General features: G+C 39.7%; 1 protein-coding gene across 1 annotated transcript in view; it reads right to left on the bottom strand.

Annotated features, from left to right (window-relative positions):
* cog6 (component of oligomeric golgi complex 6) overlaps positions 1-19,513 on the bottom strand; it is a 53,684-nt gene that overhangs the window by 22,995 nt on the left and 11,176 nt on the right. The window contains exons 5-11 of the mRNA XM_063016418.1: positions 9,815-9,926; positions 8,869-8,951; positions 8,697-8,767; positions 8,391-8,484; positions 4,033-4,161; positions 1,016-1,107; positions 544-608 (exon numbers count right to left, since the gene is read on the bottom strand). Of these exons, the coding sequence (XP_062872488.1) occupies positions 544-608; positions 1,016-1,107; positions 4,033-4,161; positions 8,391-8,484; positions 8,697-8,767; positions 8,869-8,951; positions 9,815-9,926 (646 nt within the window). The remainder of the gene's footprint in view (positions 1-543; positions 609-1,015; positions 1,108-4,032; positions 4,162-8,390; positions 8,485-8,696; positions 8,768-8,868; positions 8,952-9,814; positions 9,927-19,513) is intronic.

Consider the following 19,513-nt stretch of genomic DNA (forward strand, 5'->3'; position numbering starts at 1 on the left):
GTCATTGTCACTGCAGTGCTGAGAATGATCCACCACCCAAGTAATACCTGCTCTGTGGTGGTCCTGTGGGGGTCCTGAGCATTGAAGAACAGCATGAAAGGGGGCTAACAAAGCATGCAGAGAAACAGATGGACTACAGTCAGTAAGTGTAGAACTACAAAGTGCTTCTATATAGTAAGTGGAGCTGATAACATGGACAGTGAATGTACTGTAGAAACAAAGAGGTGGTTTTAATCTTATGGCTGATCGGTGTATTGTAGAGCATATTCAAGTCTAACAGAGAAACAATAAAGCTACAGTGCCATTGGCTGGGAAGCTTTTACAAGCACCAATCATGTCGTTTTTAGAAACAAAAAGCGACTTCAAGCGGCACCCAGGTGGCACAGTGGGATGTTTTGCTAGCACACCAGCACTGAGATTCTGAACACCCTGATCGAATCTATATAAATAATAATTGTTCTTTTTTTTTTCAATGCAAATAAATAAACTGCTTTTGTATTTTTGCTAAATTAATTATCTGACTGATTTGTTTTATGGTCTCACCTTTAGCGGTCTGCACACCCCTTCTGTTATGTGACCAACAATCTCCTGCATGGTGTCCTCAACACCTGTAAAACCAAAAAAGCACACACCTCATGTACCACACACCTTAGATCTCAACAGTCACTCTTCTGAGCAGGTTTCTCATTAAACTTTGAAGTATGTGAGTCAAAAGGGCGTTTGTATGGCTGAGCACTGATGTTAGTCAAGAAAGCCTGAATTGATGTTCCAGTTCATTTCAAAGCTGTTTAGTGGCACTGAAGTCAGGGCTCTGTGCAAACCACTGGAGTTTCTTTATACCAGGCTTTTCTTCAGGAAAGGGCCTTCACTAAATTATTGGTGCAATTTTGAAAGCACATAATTTACCTTATATAGTTTATTACACGTTAGCAATTGATATAGATGAAACACATGAATTCAATAATAAGAAGGGGTGTCTAAATAATTTTGTCCATTTCGTGTATACGTAACGTACCTTGTACTGTGACCTGTTTCAGCAGAGCCTCCAGATGTTCTTTCTCTGAAGCTGTAGCCTGGTGCAGCCATGCCAGCATGTCCCCCACATACCTAGAACAGTAGGTACAGTCAGTGCCAAGACTTCAGACTAAGCTCCTGATGTTTGTCTGTGTTTGAGGAACAAATCCAAGTCATGCTGAATGATGCATGATACTTGGCAGTTACCAAGAGTCCATGTCCTCCCTCAATACTCTGTACATGCCCAAACCATCTCAATCTCGCCTCACTAACTGCACTGTAGCTCTAATAAACTCCTTCTTAATCCTGTCCATTCTCATTACTCTTAAAAGAATCACATCAACTTGAGCATGCTCATGAAAATGTACACCGATGAGCCAAAAGATTAGGACCATCTGCCACAAATGTGTATGACAATGCTTATTTTGCAACAATTTTGCATGTCAGTTAGGGACAGCAGTGCATCAATAAAGCCACGGACCACTCGCAGTGCCAAATTAATCCAGTATGTATCTGACAAACACACACAGAGCGTATGTGAGGTTAAAGAGTGTCTCACTATTATATGTTATTATACTATTAAATGTTGCGCTGATTTAAATTACTTGTAGTAAACATGTTGAACTCAGTGGATATGAGCAGCATAATGACTGTGACTTTAATAAGGACCAAATTCATTATACTGTCTGGTTACTTTACATGTGTTGGAGGGGGTATGCTAGTCTGAGGTCTTTCTCTGCCAACAGAGGTTGACGATGCAGAGGTACAAAAGATAGAAACAGATTTATGATACTCTGTCAATAATATTCGATGTCAAAGTAAATGGAAACTCATATTAAAGGAGGCTTAGGAGGAATAACTTGACTTCCAGAGATGGTAGACTACAGCCTAATATTAGACTATAGTCTTGATCTGTTAAATTTGTGGATGTCAGCTCAAAAAATCAAGGTACTTAGCACATTATCCAGGATGATTTGATTTTCTACATGTCCACACACACCATATACTTTAAACAGAGGGAACTGTAAGGGCCATCTAGACCCTCACATCAGGCCGAAGATATTCTTTTTTTTTTATTATTTTATTTATTTATTTTCTCGCAATTTTACCCAATTGTGTTATGCTTCCTCTCCACTGGTGCTGACCCCCGCCCCGATTGAGAAGATCGAACTGACATACGCCCCATCCGTGTGCAGCCTGCATCTTTTCTGCATATTTTCAGCTGCACGAGGCAAGTTCATATGCGGGTCAACTTTGTGCATGGAGAGCCACACCCTGATCGTATTATCCCTCATCTCTGTGCAGACACCAGCCAGCAGAGGTCGTAACTGCATCAGTTATGAGGTCCCTATCCCTAATTTCTTTATTAATTTAAATTAAAAAAAATAAATAATAATAATTTACTCTCTCAGCTTTTCTTGTAATCATATACCTAAAACAATCATACCAATCATATCGTCCCCGTATGACTAGATTGGGATGAAAATGGAATAATGCAAAAATAGAAAAAGGCAAAAAAAGAAAGAAGTTTAGCTTTAAAAATTGTATGTATTTCGAGGGGGGGGGGGTAGCAAAAATAATGGCTGCAATTTAAAAAATCAAATTATTTACTTTCTCAGCTTTTCTTAAAATCATATACCTAAAACAATCATACTGTCCCCATATGACTAGATTGGGATGAAAATAGAATAATGCAAAAATAGTAAAAAGGCAAAAAAAAAAAAAAAAAAAAAAATAAAAGCTTTAATAATAGTATGTATTTTGGGGGAGGGGTAGGGTTAGGATTGGGGGGGGGGGGGGTAAATCCAATTATTTACTTTCTCAGCTTTTTCTTATAATCATATATCTAAAACATAATTAGGAGATGAATGAAAACCTAAAATATTCAGCAACAGTGCGAGACTCCGTCTCAAATATGAAAATACTCGTCCGTGTTTTCATGCGTCTACAGAATTGGTTGGAGGTTTTCCAAACCCCTGTGCCTAAGCAGTGTTTTTTAGCTGCTTTACACGTCAACATCTTGGACATTTTAACTAACTGATTGCTAACTGAATTGCCGTAGCATTGCTAGGACGCCTCATAGTGCAAACCAACCAGAAAATGTGAGGCACTTGAATGCTACGCAAATTAAAAATGTTAAAGAAGCCCAATTTGTAATGACAGTAAAATTTACCAATCATGTTGTCTCCATATGACTAGACTAGAAGAATAGAAATAGAAAAAAGGCAAAAAAAAAAGAAAGAAGCTAAGATTGAATAATTTTATGTATTTCGGGGTTGGGGGGTAGCAAAAATAATGGCTGCAATTTTTTAAAAAATCCAATTATTTACTTTCTTAGCTTTTTCTTAGTGATCATATACCTAAAACATAATATTTCAAAAATCCTATGTTTAGCATGTAAACAAACTGATCTCTAACACAGAGTTCCTATGCCAAAACATGGCAACCGAGTAAATCGTCATTAAATAAACGTTACTCGTTTTAACAAAGAGAGCAGATAAAGAGCCACGGTTCTGAGAAGTGCTCTTCTCGCTTCTTATTGACGTTCTGCTCAAAACCTGATGTTCTCTCCGCAGGATCCGGGAGACGGAGGGAGGATGTTAGATCAGCAGCGTGCTACTTGCAGTATCCTAAAATCCATAGATCTCTGCAGCTGCCCTTTCTCTGAACTCCCTACAAACGAACTGATTCCCTGAAGAGCTGGGGATTCTCTGAAACCGATTCGGCTTGTTTTTAATGTCTTTAGAGAAAACAATTGGATTTGTCGGGTCGGAGACATCATAATGGCGCGTAACGCTACAAAAATAAAAGGTGGTAAGAGAGATGAGTGCTGTATGTGTGATGTAACGAGATGATACGGCTTTTAGTTCTTTAGAATTGTCTGGTCCTTGGGGTGACCTTCAATTACCTGTGAAACAACTGGTTTATGTTTGAAGCTGATAGAAATATTGAATTTGATCTGAGGAAAAAACAGCATTATAGTGATTGTGCACAGTTAGCATTTAGCACTGCATTTACCTCATAGGGTCATGGGAATGCATCTCTATAGGTCTGGGTGTGCCTCCTGGTCCCCCTCGCGTCAGAGCATCGATGAAGCCACGGACCACTGCGCTGCGCCTCGCGGTGCCAAATTCATCCAGTGTGTATCTGACAATCAAACACACACAAAAGCTTTAAAACATAAAACATACCAAACAAAGCCCTCCTGCTCAAACCCTGACCTCTAAAACCAGTGAGAGGAAAATATGTGAGGTTAGAAAGAGTCTCACTAACACACAAAGGAAAACAATAGACGCTCCCGGTGTGGCGTGGAACAGTGGCACTGTTTTTATCTACGAGCTGAGAATGAAGCAGAGTAGACTAAACAGTAGGTCTGCACCAGCCACAGAACAACGGAGGAGGTGAGGGGTGAAGGGAACTGGCACACGTTCCAGGAACACACTTTCTCATCCTCTTTACATTCTGGCCTTGGACTCAACCAACATGAAATCAGAATGTGGGAAAGAACTAAATCAGACAGAAAAAAATAGCCAGAACACAGAAGATAAAGGGGGATAAAAAAATCAGGTACCAGTATCAGAAATCAGTATGGCAAAGGTTCTTCATCTTTTTTAGCATGTGACTTTACTTTAAGCACTCGTGTTAATTTGTACAAATTACACAGAAACTTATACGAGTAATTTTCTCGATTTTAAGATTTAACAAGAGCTGTTAATCACAGCTAATAAATCACAATTTATATTTGAGGGCGTCCAACCCAATATTCAAGCATTATAATAGCCCCCCACCAATATAGTAATATAACTACATATATAATTACAAAATAAACATGTTCCACTCACTAGCTTTGCGTAATGACAGCAACCATCCCCCCTAGATTTGGTCCCCTCCATTGTTTAATTCATGGCTACGGCCTTTCTGTTAATACTGTTCTGTGTGTCGCTCAGGTGGCGTAGCAGTAAAAACACACGCTGGAACACCAGAGCTGGGATCTCGAATACATCGTATCGAGTCTCAGCTCTGCCTGCCTGCTGGGCTGAGCGGCCACAAGAACAACGATTGGCCTGTCGTTCAGATAGGGGTGGGATATTAAAAGCCGGATAGGAACTCTCTCATAACTAATGCAGTTACGACCTCTGCTGGCTGACTGATGGCGCCTGCACAGAGATGGGAAAAGAGTGCTGTCAGGATGTGTCTCTCTGTACACAGTGCTGATCTGCACTGAACTCGTCAAAGTGTAGGTGACAGAATGCATACGGCTGCTGCCCACGTGTCGGAGGGGACGTGGGTTAGCTTCGTTCTCCTCAATCAGAGCAGGGACCAGCATTAGTGAAGAGGAAGTATGACGCAATCGGGCAATTGGACGCACTAAAAAGCGAGAAAAGGGGGAGAAAATGCATAAACAAAATATAAAATAAAATAAAAAAAATAATAAATACTGTTCTGTGTAGCTGAAATTTTAAGTCCATGAATTGAGCTTTAAACTAAATCCATAGCTTTAGCTAATGTAATCATCATTGGATTTAACAGTATTAACTTTTTTTTTTAATAAAAATATTTTATTAACAGCTTTCCAGCCATATGATATTGGTGTTAGTATGCATTACCAGTAGTGGAACCCTCAAGAAACAGCTGGTTTATTTAAAATAATCAAAACACAGTTGGGGGTTACTTGGGCTGGAATGTGGGGGTTTGAGAGGGGGTGGTCATGATGGTGTGCACAGCGAAACTGAGACAATGCAAAAAAGTAAGCACAAAAAGTAAGACACAAACAACAAGTCAAGTCTATTATTTTGTATTATAATTGAGATACTCATGGTTTAAATATTAAGCAAAATCATTTTGATTACTGATTTAGCCATCGTCATGCAGTTGTAAGGTATACTTTCCATGCGTACACAAATCTTTCTGGTCATTTCAAAGAATGACATGTTTTTACCGGGTATCAACCTAAAGTACTCCGTTTTTCTGAGAGAAAGGGGAAAAGCATGTCAGCACTTTAGGAATGACTGAGAGAAATTTTCCCTCTTTGTAAAGCAAACAGTGATAAAGTGAAACTCATCAAGTTTACCACTGTCTATAAAAACAGAGAGATAAGATTTCCCTTATACACAACATTCACAGTAGAAATGGCTGATTAAATACATTTTCACATTCTTTTTAGGAAAAACTGAAAGTTTACTGCATTTAAAACAGTGAAAATATAGTAAAAATAAAATTCTGAACTAAACCTTGCATGGCGCTGAGTGGCGCAGCGGTCTATTATGCAGAGATCCGGGTTCGAATCTGAGGTGTGCTATCAGCTGGCTGGGCATCTACACAGACAAGCCCTGCCATGGATTAGTGCCCTGTCCAGAGTATTCCTGGAATGTGCCCATTGTTTCTAGGTGGTGCTGGACCCTCTGAAAATCTGACCAGGATAAGGATAAACCCTAGACTTCCCTCATGTTTATTCATGTTTCCATGTGTTAAATACTCAGCTGCAGAGCTCTGAAACATCTGGAATTGAGAACTGTGATGTGTAGCTTCTGTTGCACACAGGTAATAATGCTTAATGTGAGCAGCATTTGTTGAAAAACCAGGACTGTCGGTTAAACTCCTTTTATTAAGTTTTATTGTAAAATGGTCTCTTGTTTCCTTGTACTTGTTCCGTCAAGTTTCAGTGTTGGTAGAGCCCAGTGTGACTCTGACTCCATGTGGTGAATATGAGGAACTGCCGTACAATTGTACCCAGACCAGTATTACACTGAATACAATCACATACATTCCTAAAATCTGACCATAATCTGACTGCAAGCTATCTGATTACTCAGATAATCAAAAGAAACTCCACTCAAAGTATGATCTGTCTAATTCTAATTAGTTCAACTGTACCCATTAAAAGTACATAGAACAATGGCCTGATCCGTGGTCAGGAAGAAAACTATGCTAGTAAGATTTGCTTGTACTTAAAGTAGCCCTGTATATATTGGCACAGAGAAATCACCAGATATACGTCATCATCAGCGCCAATATAGAATTAGGTCAAGCATAAATTGGTTAATCTTAAGTTAAGTAATTTGATTGGACAAAAGGCATCAACAGAGTTCTGATATACAGTTCATATATCATTTTACAGGTGTAATAATCATTATTAGATACATAAATAATTATAAATGCTTGGATACACATACAACGTGAATTGTTATTTATGTGTCGGAGAACATAAAAATGTAAACAGCAAGCGTCTGATCTTGCAGATCTGAAAGTCCGCTAAAAACTTACTAAAGACCATCCATGGAGAGCAGGAAATGATGGAACAACTTACGGCCACCAAAGCATGCATATATCACGTATAATATACTGTATGTTATAATATTAACATATTGTTTTAATTGTATCTACTGATAATTTGAAAAACAACATTAAAATCTAAAAAATCTTTCATGCCTTCCTATTCAATTTGAGTTTAAATAAAAAGTGTTCAAATAAAAAAAGGCTTTCAGCCTATACTGTAGTAAGAACGTTGTGCTGTGGTTGGTGGTACATCTATAGATTGATAGAGAGCCAAGAAATATATGAAAGTAATGAGACTAATTTCAAATGATAGTAAAACTGATAAATGATATCCTCCTTCAAAATGGGTGGGCTTTGTTAGAGCTAACTTTTGATGATTTATACCTGCTGCCATAGGTGCAATAATATCTGCCATGTGGGCATGGTTCCATTTTAACTTTAGTCCTAATTTTTGTTTCTTTATATTCCTAATGTAACAACAAACAGATATAAATTCTTATTTTAAAGAACTCAAGATAAGATGTTTTTGAAGGCCAGAATTGTAAGTCGCTTTGGATAAAAGCATCTGGTAACTACCGTAAATGTCCGTAAATGTAAACATTATCAATTATCAATGCAGGAGCCTATCCCAGCTTTTCAATGGGCGCAAGACACACAGTGACACCCTGGACGGGGCGCCAGTCCATCGCAGGGCAGACACACATACATACACATCTATACACACACACACATACATACATACACAACCCCATTCACCTATAGGGCAATTCATTGTCTCCAATTAACATGACTGCATGTCTTTGGACTGTGTGAGGAAACCAGAGCACCCGGAGGAAACCCACACGGACACGGCGAGAACATGCAAACTCCACACAGAAAGGACCCGGACTGCTCCACCTGGGAATCGAACCCAGGACCTTCTTGCTGTGAGGCGACAGTGCTACCCACCGAGCCACCCATCATTATCAATTAGTGTCAACAAAAGCCTGTACAACCATTAGATGGTGATAAAAATAAAAATAATAAAAGTACAATGTAATTATTCAGCCCTTGCATTGTACAAACTGTCTCGAGCAGTAAAAGTGTTCATTTGTACTCACTTATAAAGAACAGGCCGGTTCTGCAAAGCCTCCATGGCTTGGCTGAGCACTGGAGGAACATCACACGTCTCCTGAGTCAACCCTCGACACTCATCTATGATCAAAAGTATGACAAAGCGCGAGACGGAGTCAGGGAGAGACCGAACGCGAGAAGCTTATAATAATTAATAAAAGCAGTTATTAATTAGTTGGTATGTCTGTGACTCAGGTTTCTTCCCACTCCCTCACAGCAGCTGTGACACGATTCCCGAAATGTGTCACTTTTCATGTGTATTTCGTCTGAATATGTGAACACGCCGTACTCACTCTGTGCCCAGCGGTACAGCTGCTCGAACGAGGTCTCCTGCAGAACTGCCATTTGCTCCATGATCTCCAATCTAATGAAATATGCAGTCATGTAACATTTATCAGAGAAACATAGAACCAAACACCTGCTGTAAAATAATCAGCTCTGTATGTCAGAGATTGTTTCTCTCACCCTGCTGTTTGCTGGTTGGTCCTCAGTAGAACTTTCACATCTTCATGAATGTTTTTAACTCGATTTAAGGCTTTAAAGAAATCCTGTTGGTCACACACACACACACACACACACACACACACACACACAAACTCTAACATCTTGCAAGCACCAGGCTACGATTACCGTTAATGCTTCACAGTAGCATTCTTTCCCATAGTAACCATGACACACACACACTATATGGTCAATTGTATGTGAACATCTGACCTTGAGCTTGCTGGACATCCTATTCTAAAATCATGGGCATTATATAGAGTTACCCAATCTACCAATCTGCACAAGACATTGGAAGTGTGTCTGTAGGAATGCGAGCCCATCTGATCCATGTCGAATGAGAAGGCCTGGCCCATAATTGGCATTCCAATTCAGTCCAAATTTGTTTTTATAGGGATGAGGTCAGGGCTTGGTGGGGTTGAGGATTATAGGGTGGGTATATAAGGTCTTCAAATTGTGTATTTATGGGCTCACAAATACAGAAGGAGCACAGCATTATGTGAACCTAGTCATTAGGGAAACACATATCAGTGCACCCTTAGTGCTGATCCCAAGACCGGATATATGAGGGCTGCATCTGGAATGGCATCCAATGTAAAAACTGTGCCCAATCAAATATGAGGACAAATTAACCACTGTGGCAACCATAGGAGCAGCTGAAGGGAATCATTTATTTGATGCTGATGCCACATTATACAGTTGATGACTTTAATAAAAGCAAATTAAAAATCTCACTGCTAATTGTGGTTACGTTAGCTGGCTTTGATTACAGATTGACTATTTGACAACTTGGACCAAATCTTGCTTATACTGTTTCATCCATCACTACCAGTACTAATTATCATCAATCCACACAATCTAAATAATGAACTATTTAGAACTAACTTATATTTTGTATATTACAGGTTACCTCAGTGATGGGGCCGTCACGTGCATACCGAAGGGCAGCCATTTCTTCACTGGACAGCTGAAACTTTGATAGGAAAGCCTGAGCCACCTGTGCCCGCACCTCCAGACGCTGACTTGGGGAAAAAAAGAAAAGAAAAATATTGAATGGCTTTATTCTGGATGCCTCATCAAGCATCTCATTCATACCAAAACCAAATTCAATTCTGATAGATGCATGAGCAGAACAGAGGGGTGGGGTGGATGATCCCTTTGGTAATCTGTACATAATTGTGCCACCTGTGACAAGAGATGAAAATAAAACGCCTTCCAAATCTTTAGAAAAAAAGGTTTACAAAACACTACAGCAACTGATGTAGACAGAATTGCCATTTAAATATTATTTAATTAGTTATAAATGCCTTTAGAGGAATTGTAATCAGTTCACAAGGTTATATCGAACACAGTCTTGGACAATTTAGTGTCTCCAATTCACCTCACTTGCATGTCTTTGCACTGTGGGAGGAAACCGGAGCACCTGGAGTAAACCCACGCAGACACGGGGAGAACATACAGAAAGGACCTTGATTGCCCCACCTGGGAATCGAACCCAGAACCTTCTTGCTGAGGCGACAGCCAACTAATTTCTTTGTGTGTGTGTGTGTGTGTGTGTGTGTGTGTATATATATATATATACTGTATATACACACACATACACACACACACACGTGTATCCGTATCAATACTCATATCTTTATCCACCTAAGCATAAACGTTTCACTTCAACACTAGGTGGCAGTAATGACCTTTATTACCAGTCTTGAATTAAATTCGACCTGATACTGCTTGCAAACAGCAAAGCAAAATGAATAAAATACAGCAAAACCCACTAAACCTACTATGGCAAGCCAGGCATGTTCATAAATAAAGACCTTTAGGAAGAGCCATAGTGAGAACAAACGTGACAATGACAAGTAACTCCCACTGACTCATGGGAGAAGTCATTTTTGTCCTGAGCTAGCTTCCATTCTTTAACTGTCTTGTTTTAAACATAAAGCACATTTCTCTCGATACTGCAGCAGGATTTTGATTTATAATGTACAGCCCGGTATGACAGAACAGCTAAATCATGTTGAAGTTTTAACATATTGTATGTTGTTAAATCGCTGTAACTAAGAAGGGTATTCCCCTAGGAAATACTACGGGAATTCCGACACTTGGTTAAACTCCTACATACAGTCTGGTAAGTTTACAGTATCCACCTCTCTTGTACATATATTTATTGGCAATTGTATGAGCTACACCTACCATTTAGATGAACCTTGTGAGTATAGATTTTCCATCCATATATGTAAAGGGACTCCTATATGACCCACACTAACCAGGTTTAATTTGGTTGGTGAAACATTCCGAACACAATGACATGGTACTGGTATGGCTATGTGTGTTGTGAATTATTTATTTATTAAGACAAGATAGTTACTCGTTACACAAGATTCATCAGTTCACAAGTTTTAATGTCAAACACAGTCATGGCCCGCCTCACCTGGGAATCGAACCCATGACCTTCTTGCTGTGAGGCGACAGTGCTACCCACTGAGCCACCGTGCCACCCTTGGCAATTGGATGAGCTACACCTACTATGTGTGGTAATACATTTCCCATTCATAAATGTAAAGGTACTCCTATATGACCCACACTAACCAGGTTTATTTTGGTTGGTGAACCATTCTGAACACAATGACATGGTACTGGAATGGCTATGTGTGCTGTGAATCAGATGTCCTCCAAGCTCATGGTCAGATGTCTTGATACTTTTGGCCATATAGTATATCTTCTAGACCAGGTCCCCAACCTTTTTTGCACCACGGACTGGTTTCATATAAGATATAATTTCACGGACCGGTTTCATATAAGATATTTTATTTGTTTGTTTGGGTTTATTGGCATATCAGCAACATATTGACTATTTTATTGCAAGGACAGGTATTTAAACTGTAAAATATTACATGTTCATATCATTTGTTTTAAATTTAGACTTCCTAAAAAAGTAACAATTTTCCATGGGTTGCTGGTTCGAATCTGGCCTCAAGCGCTTACATATAAGATATAATTTCATGGACTGGTTTCATACAAGATATAATTTCACGGACCGGTTTCATATAAGATATTTTGTTTGTTTGTTTGTTTGTTTGGGTTTATTGCCATATCAGCAATGCATTGGCTATTTTATAGCAAGGACAGGTATTTAAACTGTAAAATATTACATGTTCATATCATTTGTTTTAAATTTAGACTTCCTAAAAAAGTAACAATTTTCCATGGGTTGCTGGTTCGAATCTGGCCTCAAGCGCTTACATATAAGATATAATTTCATGGACTGGTTTCATACAAGATATAATTTCACGGACCGGTTTCATATAAGATATTTTGTTTGTTTGTTTGTTTGGGTTTATTGCCATATCAGCAATGCATTGGCAATTTTATAGCAAGGACAGGTATTTAAACTGTAAAATATTACATGTTCATATCATTTGTTTTAAATTTAGACTTCCTAAAAAATTTAACATTTTCCATGGGTTGCCGGTTTGAATCTGGCCTCAAGCGCTTATATATAAGATATAATTTCACGGACCAGCAGGGGTGGGTAGGGGGTCTTTAAAATAAAATAACTACAAAACTTACTAAACTCACAAATGAGCTATTTTGCTGCAAAGAGACGCTGTTCCCACCTAGGGGTCATTGGAGACAATAACACCAGTTAAAAAAAAGTAGCGTTTTCATTGCTGATGTAGCGATCTCTAATTATTTCTGTGTGACCCGGTAATAAATGACCCACGGACCGGTACCGGTTCGTGGCCTAGTGGTTGGGGACCACCGTTTTAGGCAGTGTTTAATATTCAACCTCATGCAATTTTTTACTGTCTGATGTGAATAAGCTTCATAACGCAGTCAGACCAGTTGGAGTTTTTGTTGGAGAAATTGCTCTAGGTGTGCAGGTATGTAAACGGCAGCCTGTGGCAGTGTCTTCCTGCTCTGTGCTTCTAAATCCCTGAATTCTCCACAACGCCACATGTCTGCTGAATAACCATGACTCCCAAAGTATGTGCACACAAAAGCTGGCACTGAGGAGAACCTAAAAGAATGTATTTACAAATGACATTCCCTCTGAGGGGAATTTTAAAAACCCTAATCCAATTTCTGCAGTGGTAATCAAGCCTGGGTGTTTAGTCTAATTAAATCCACTTATTAATAACATGGTTAATTGGTTGACTGGGTTGAAAAGCTGGGCATTATTTGTATCCCTTCATTTAAAAATGTGCATTTACTTTTTACTCAGGTTATCTACACTGATCAGCCATAACATTAAAACCCCCTTCTTGTTTCTACACTCACTGTCCAATTTATCAGCTCCACTTACCATATAGAAGCACTTTGTAGTTCTACAATTACTGACTGTAGTCCATCTGTTTATCTGCATACTTTTTTAGCCTGCTTTCACCCTGTTCTTCAATGGTCAGGACCCCCACAGGACCACCACAGAGCATGTATTATTTGGGTGGTGGATGATTCTCAGCACTGCAGTGACACTGACATGGTGGTGGTGTGTTAGTGTGTGTTGTGCTGGTATGAGTGGATAAGACACAGCAGCACTGCTGGAGTTTTTAAATACTGTGTCCACTCACTGTCCACTCTATTAGACACTCCTACCTAGTTGGTCCACCTTGTAGATGTAAAGTCAGAGACGATCGCTCATCATTTGCTGGTGTTTGAGTTGGGCATCTTCTAGACCTTCATCAGTGGTCACAGGATGCTGCCCACAGGGCGCTGTTGGCTGGATATATTTTTGATTGGTGGACTATTCTCAGTCCAGCAGGGACAGTGAGGTGTTTAAAAACTTCAGCAGCGCTGCTGAGTCTTACCCACTCATGCCAGCATGACACACATTAACACACCACCACCATGTCAATGTCACTGCAGTGCTGAGAATGATCCAACACCCAAATAATACCTGCTCTGTGGTGGTCCTGTGGGAGGGTCCTGACCATTGAAGAACAGCATGAAAGGGGGCTAACAAAGCATGCAGAGAAACAGATGGACTACAGTCAGTAATTGTAGAACTACGTAAGTGAAGCCAATAAAATAGACAGTGAATGTAGAAACAAGGAGGTGGTTTTAATGTTATGACTGATCGGTGTATGTCTTACCTTCATTTTGTCTAAAGGTCTGAAAGTGTACCAAATACACAAAAACTGAAGAATCAGGAAAGAGGAAAATATTTACCCCACCTCCTACACACATTCTTGCTCAGACCAAAGGTGTTCATCATAAAAACAACTAAATTAATCACATCAGTGTAACACCCAAAGCATTTTGGCTTGACCATTAATTTCAGCCCACCATATCAGGGCTGTATCATAACTGCAGACTGCTCACCCCAGTCTTCAGGGACCCCCAGCCAACCAGACAGTGCCTATTTGTATTCCAGTATACCAAGCCATGGCATAAACACAATTACCTTGCACACATTTGTTAGAAAATGAAACACAGTAACAATGTGAAATGCATGGGGGTCCCTGAGGTTGGACAATTCCTGTAGTTTAGTGATGCATCAGTGATCCTGCAGGGTTATTAGTGAGCTATTAGTTAGATATTAGCAAGATGATTCATGCTTCATGGTATCAGTGTTTATTTCAGGATTCTCTGTGAATTCTGCAAGACACAAATAGGCTTAACCCCCAACCCTTTCTTTAACCCAATTTATTGTTGAAAATTCCCCCTATTGCAATTGTTTTGCCATTTGCACCACCCTTACGCCGGCGGAGGAGAGCTGAAACCATCATGCGCCCTCTCTGACAGGGGTGCAGTTGCTGGCTGTGTCTTTTCACCTGCCAGTGATGGAGTCTCACAGATACCTTACCACATACGGTAAGACAATCATCTACCACTAGTACAGGTGCCTCAACCAAACAGCACACGTTGCAATTACACATAGGCAATAAAACCCCATCAACCTCCCCCCTCAGACACAGCCAATCGTACCTGTTTGGACAATGTCAGGTCGATAGCGCTGCCTGGGATTGGAACTCAAGAGCTTGAGATCTCTGCAGTTGTGGGCTGCACATTAGATCGCTGTGCCAGTGTGCCACTGTGCAGTCTGGTGACTTCTGGACCCCTCAAGACACCTTTGGCTGCGTGAGGAGGACCACACACCTCCTTTGACATTTGTGAACATCTTGACTCTGGCTAGTGGTTGATTCTTACAGACAGCCCTACAGAAGAGCACACTATGCTCTATGTACACCTCCCACACCTGTGCTAGCACCTCGACCAGACTGTAGGGGGTCACTTTTGCAGCACTAAGGAGGTGACTCCCCATTCAGCCATTCCTCTTTCTGACATGGTCAACGGCATCTGTTGGCTAGCGTATTAGATTGCTGCACCAGCTGATGCGATTTGAGATGCATCTCAGGACGACTAGCTTACGTAACAATTTACATAGCTCATGATTCCATTTGATCTACGAAACAATTTGATCATTTTAAACGTTTTAGGCAGAAGATGTATAAACTAAATGAATAAATCTAGAAATCAAAAAAGCTCCATCACTCGTTTTGCTCACTTCCCGGTTATGCTTCAACCTCATAAAAATGGAAAGTATGGCTTCATGTCTTGTGCAAAAGTGTTAGAATGGAACACATTTCCATTCTAATACTAGCGCATCAGTGTTTCTATTCACCCGTGCATTTCCCATCTGACACCAGCCGCAGAATAAAGCGACATGAGTCTGACAGAAGCAGCCTTCTCAAATATCAAATAACCAGTCACCCTCTGAAATACAGTTAACCTTTATTGAACCACCTGTTCTTTAAATCCAAGAACTGCTGCAGTCCACTTGTGCAAAGAACCATTTCCAACATTGCACCCTTTATAACCAAACCAAGACCCAACCAAAAAAAATGAAGCTGACTGGACAAGATCTGACTTACAGGCACTTTCAAAAACATTAGAGACGCCTTTCTTGTTAATCAACAAATATCCTGCCAAATCTTTGTTGCTGGATAGTTTTTCTTGTTTTCGACCAAATCTAAATCTCAAGTAATTATCACTATGTCCTAACATCTTAAACCAAGAGAACACCCTTTGTGGTGAGGACACCGAAGGGTTTACTTTCTAAAGCAAGGCTTTTCAAAACTTAGACACTTGGGTCACAGAAAAAAAAATACCGTAATACAATTCTATGCAAACGCCCCCTTGTGAAGGCTTTATGTTACATCTTGTAAATCACAGTGAGACCATATAAATTAAAATACATTGTGTGTGTTGACTGGGTAGCAGAAAAAAAATCATGGACAAAAAAGGGGTTTGCTTGAAAAAAAAGTAAAAAAATAAAATAAAATAAACACTGATCTAAAGGGTGTTGATATGTGCCCTTTGGAGCACACTTAATACTTTAAATGTGATGTCTGACATCGGTTGACACCTCAATCGAATCTTGGCAATGTGGAGGCTTAGGAGCACATCAGTTGTTCCCTTAAAAAAAAAAAGACAGTCATTTTAACCACTTAATTTTTGAACTTGGCCTCTACGATCCTACTTTAAGAATGGACTGCAGTATACTTTAGATTGGACTGCGGACTAATCAAGCTTATAATCCGAAGTGTAATTTACTAGTTTAGATTAAGACTAAGCATTTTGTGTCACTTAAGTGACGTTTTAGTCACTATTAACTGGAACAACCCTAAAAACAACTGCTGTTGACCGTAGACATGTAGAGATGATTACTTCAGAATGACTGCAGCCCTTACTTCCTCCTGTTTTAACAAAAAAATCCCTCCCCTCTAGGACCTGGCAGCCAATCCAGCTACAGAAGAAATTGGAGGGAACATTCTAAACACATACAACACATACATATGGCCATCTCACTCATACAATTCATACTTGAATAAATAATTCAGCTAGCTTAATTTACTCTATGCTTTCTCTCTCTTCAGGCACCTTCTACCCGGCAACGTCACGGACCATCATCGATACCCGGACCATCCCCACCACGACAGGTAAGTATTTATTTATTTATACTATTTACAACAGTAACTGGTTTAGTCCCTTTCATCATTCATAACACAAGACTTGACTTAACTGCTCACAAATGCAAACATTCTGGACTAATCACTCCTTTCTAGCACAACTTGCCTTTATGGCAGTTGTAGCCTAGAGGTTAAGGTACTGGATTAGTAATCGAAAGGTCACTGGTTCAAGCCCCACCACTGCCAGGTTGCCACTGTTGAGCACTTGAGCAAGGCCCTTAACCCTCAATTGCTTAGACAATACATAATGCCACAGTACTGTAAGTCGTTTTGGATTAAAAAAAAAAAGCATCTGCTAAAGGCTGAAAATGTAAATGTAAATCTTGGCATGCTGCCGGTACCTGATCTAAAACCATTCCTCACATTTAATCCACACCTCTGGTTACTGTATGTAAGAAATTAGCCATGTTCTTCCTACATCAATATCTGGGTTTTTTCTACCTCCCAAAAATGGACAAAATGAATTGCCCACTCTAAACTGCCCTTAGGTTTAATGAATGCATATAAGTATGTAAGTTTTGCCCACCTTGCACCTAGTGCTTCTGGTTAGGCTTTGGATCCATCCTCATTTCCCCCAGATAAGGCTAATGTTTATGATTGCACAGTTAAAGTAAATGAGGCCAATTGTGTTTATAGGACAGATGCAAATCAAAAAACACTGCTAATCAAGAGAAAAATGATATCATATGCAGTGGCAATTTGTGCTTGGAAGCCCTCCAATGTGGCTAATGTAAAACTATTCTGCACGGCCAAAATTTTTTCACAGTGATGTAAAACAATTAGGCTTATTTCCACTTATCAAAAGTGTGTGGCTGCAGATACTACTGTAAAAGTTGCACAACCTGGTAAATGTAAGACACAAATGCTTTTTAAATATGAAATAAATGTGGCATAAACCTTTCAGCATTTAATGTACCCAGATACACCGATCAGCCATAACATTAAAACCACCTCCTTGTTACTACACGCTGTCCATTTAATCAGCTCCACTTACCATATAGAAGCACTTTGTAGTTCTACAATTACTGACTGTAGTCCATCTATTTCTCTGCATGCTTTGTTAGCCCCCTTTCATGCTGTTCTTCAATGGTCAGGACCACCACAGGACCACCACAGAGTAGGTATTATTATTATTATTATTATTATTATTATTATTATTATTATTATTATGGTGGTGGTGTGTTAGTGTGTGTTGTGCTGGTATGAGTGGATCAGACACAGCAATGCAGATGAAGTTTTTAAACACCTCACTGTCACTGCTGGACTGAGAACAGTCCACCAACCAAAAATATCCAGCCAACAGCACCCCTGGGCAGCGTCCTGTGACCACTCTTAAAAGTCTAGAAGATGACCAACTCAAACAGCAGCAATAGATGAGCGATCATCTCTGACTTTACATCTACAAGGTGGACCAACTAGGTAGGAGTGTCTAATAAAGTGGACAGTGAGTGGACACGGTGTTTAAAGACTTCAGCAGCGCTGCTGTGTCTTATCCACTCATACCAGCACAACACACACTAACACACCACCACCATGTAATTGTGACTGCAGTGCTGAGAATCATCCACCACCTAAATAATACCTGCTCTGTGGTGGTCCTGACCATTGAAGAACAGGGTGAAAGCAGGCTACAAAGATATGTAGAGAAACAGATGGACTACAGTCAGTAATTGTAGAACTACAAAGTGCTTCTATATGGTAAGTGGAGCTGATAAAATGAGCAGTGAGTGTAGAAACAAGGAGGTGGTTTTAATGTTATGGTTGATCAGTGTATATTAAATAATGCAACTGTAAATTAATGATCCAAAAAACAAATTAATGTTTTATTGGCAACTGCAACAAACTTATTAGGAGAAACACTGATGGAAAAACCTGTTTTTGTGCTAAATTAAATTCAGAATAAATATCTGTGAGCAATAATAAAGCCATTATTTTTTCTGTGTGATTAATGTCTTTTGCTGCAGTAAATAAAGGCAAAAATCCCTCCATAGCAAACAATATTTTAGATGCTTATTATTCCCATGTCTGAAGTACATAAAACAAGGATGTTAACCTCACATAAGTATGTTCCAGCCTGTGTATTTCATGTAATCCCACGTTTTAAGGCCAACCGAGTATTAACCTTCCAGTTGGCGTTTTCATTTCCTCCCAGTTAAAGTTTCTCTCAGCATGACTCTCCGACAAATGATAACATACAAAGGCGAAACAAATATTGGAGCCTGTGGACGATTAATGTCATCAGGCGTGTGTCTGTTTGCATGTCCTCAGCTTTATTTGTTTGGGTACGTTTTCCTCTCATCAGTAGACAGGGGTGTTATGGTCTTTTGAGAGCAAATGACACTGTGGCCCTGAGTGATACGGTAGAGGTGGGAGGAAGACAAAGGATGCGAGGTACGTTGTCATCGAAATGAGACGCTCATTTATCACAGGGATCAGGCTTGTCTGGGAGGTACAGGGACAGGAGAGGACAGGGCAAACATGTTCTAGCATAAACAGCTTCTGGAGTGCTGAATATTGTTTAAAAAATTTTAAATGTTTTTAAGGACAAATAACATTCATGAACAACATTGATCATCTGTCCATACGGTTATGTTTTACACACTTTGGTAACATTCATGACAGGACAGGTAATTACA

The sequence above is a fragment of the Trichomycterus rosablanca genome, chromosome 20 (genome assembly GCF_030014385.1).
Source record: "Trichomycterus rosablanca isolate fTriRos1 chromosome 20, fTriRos1.hap1, whole genome shotgun sequence".
Taxonomy (NCBI): Eukaryota; Metazoa; Chordata; class Actinopteri; order Siluriformes; family Trichomycteridae; genus Trichomycterus; species Trichomycterus rosablanca.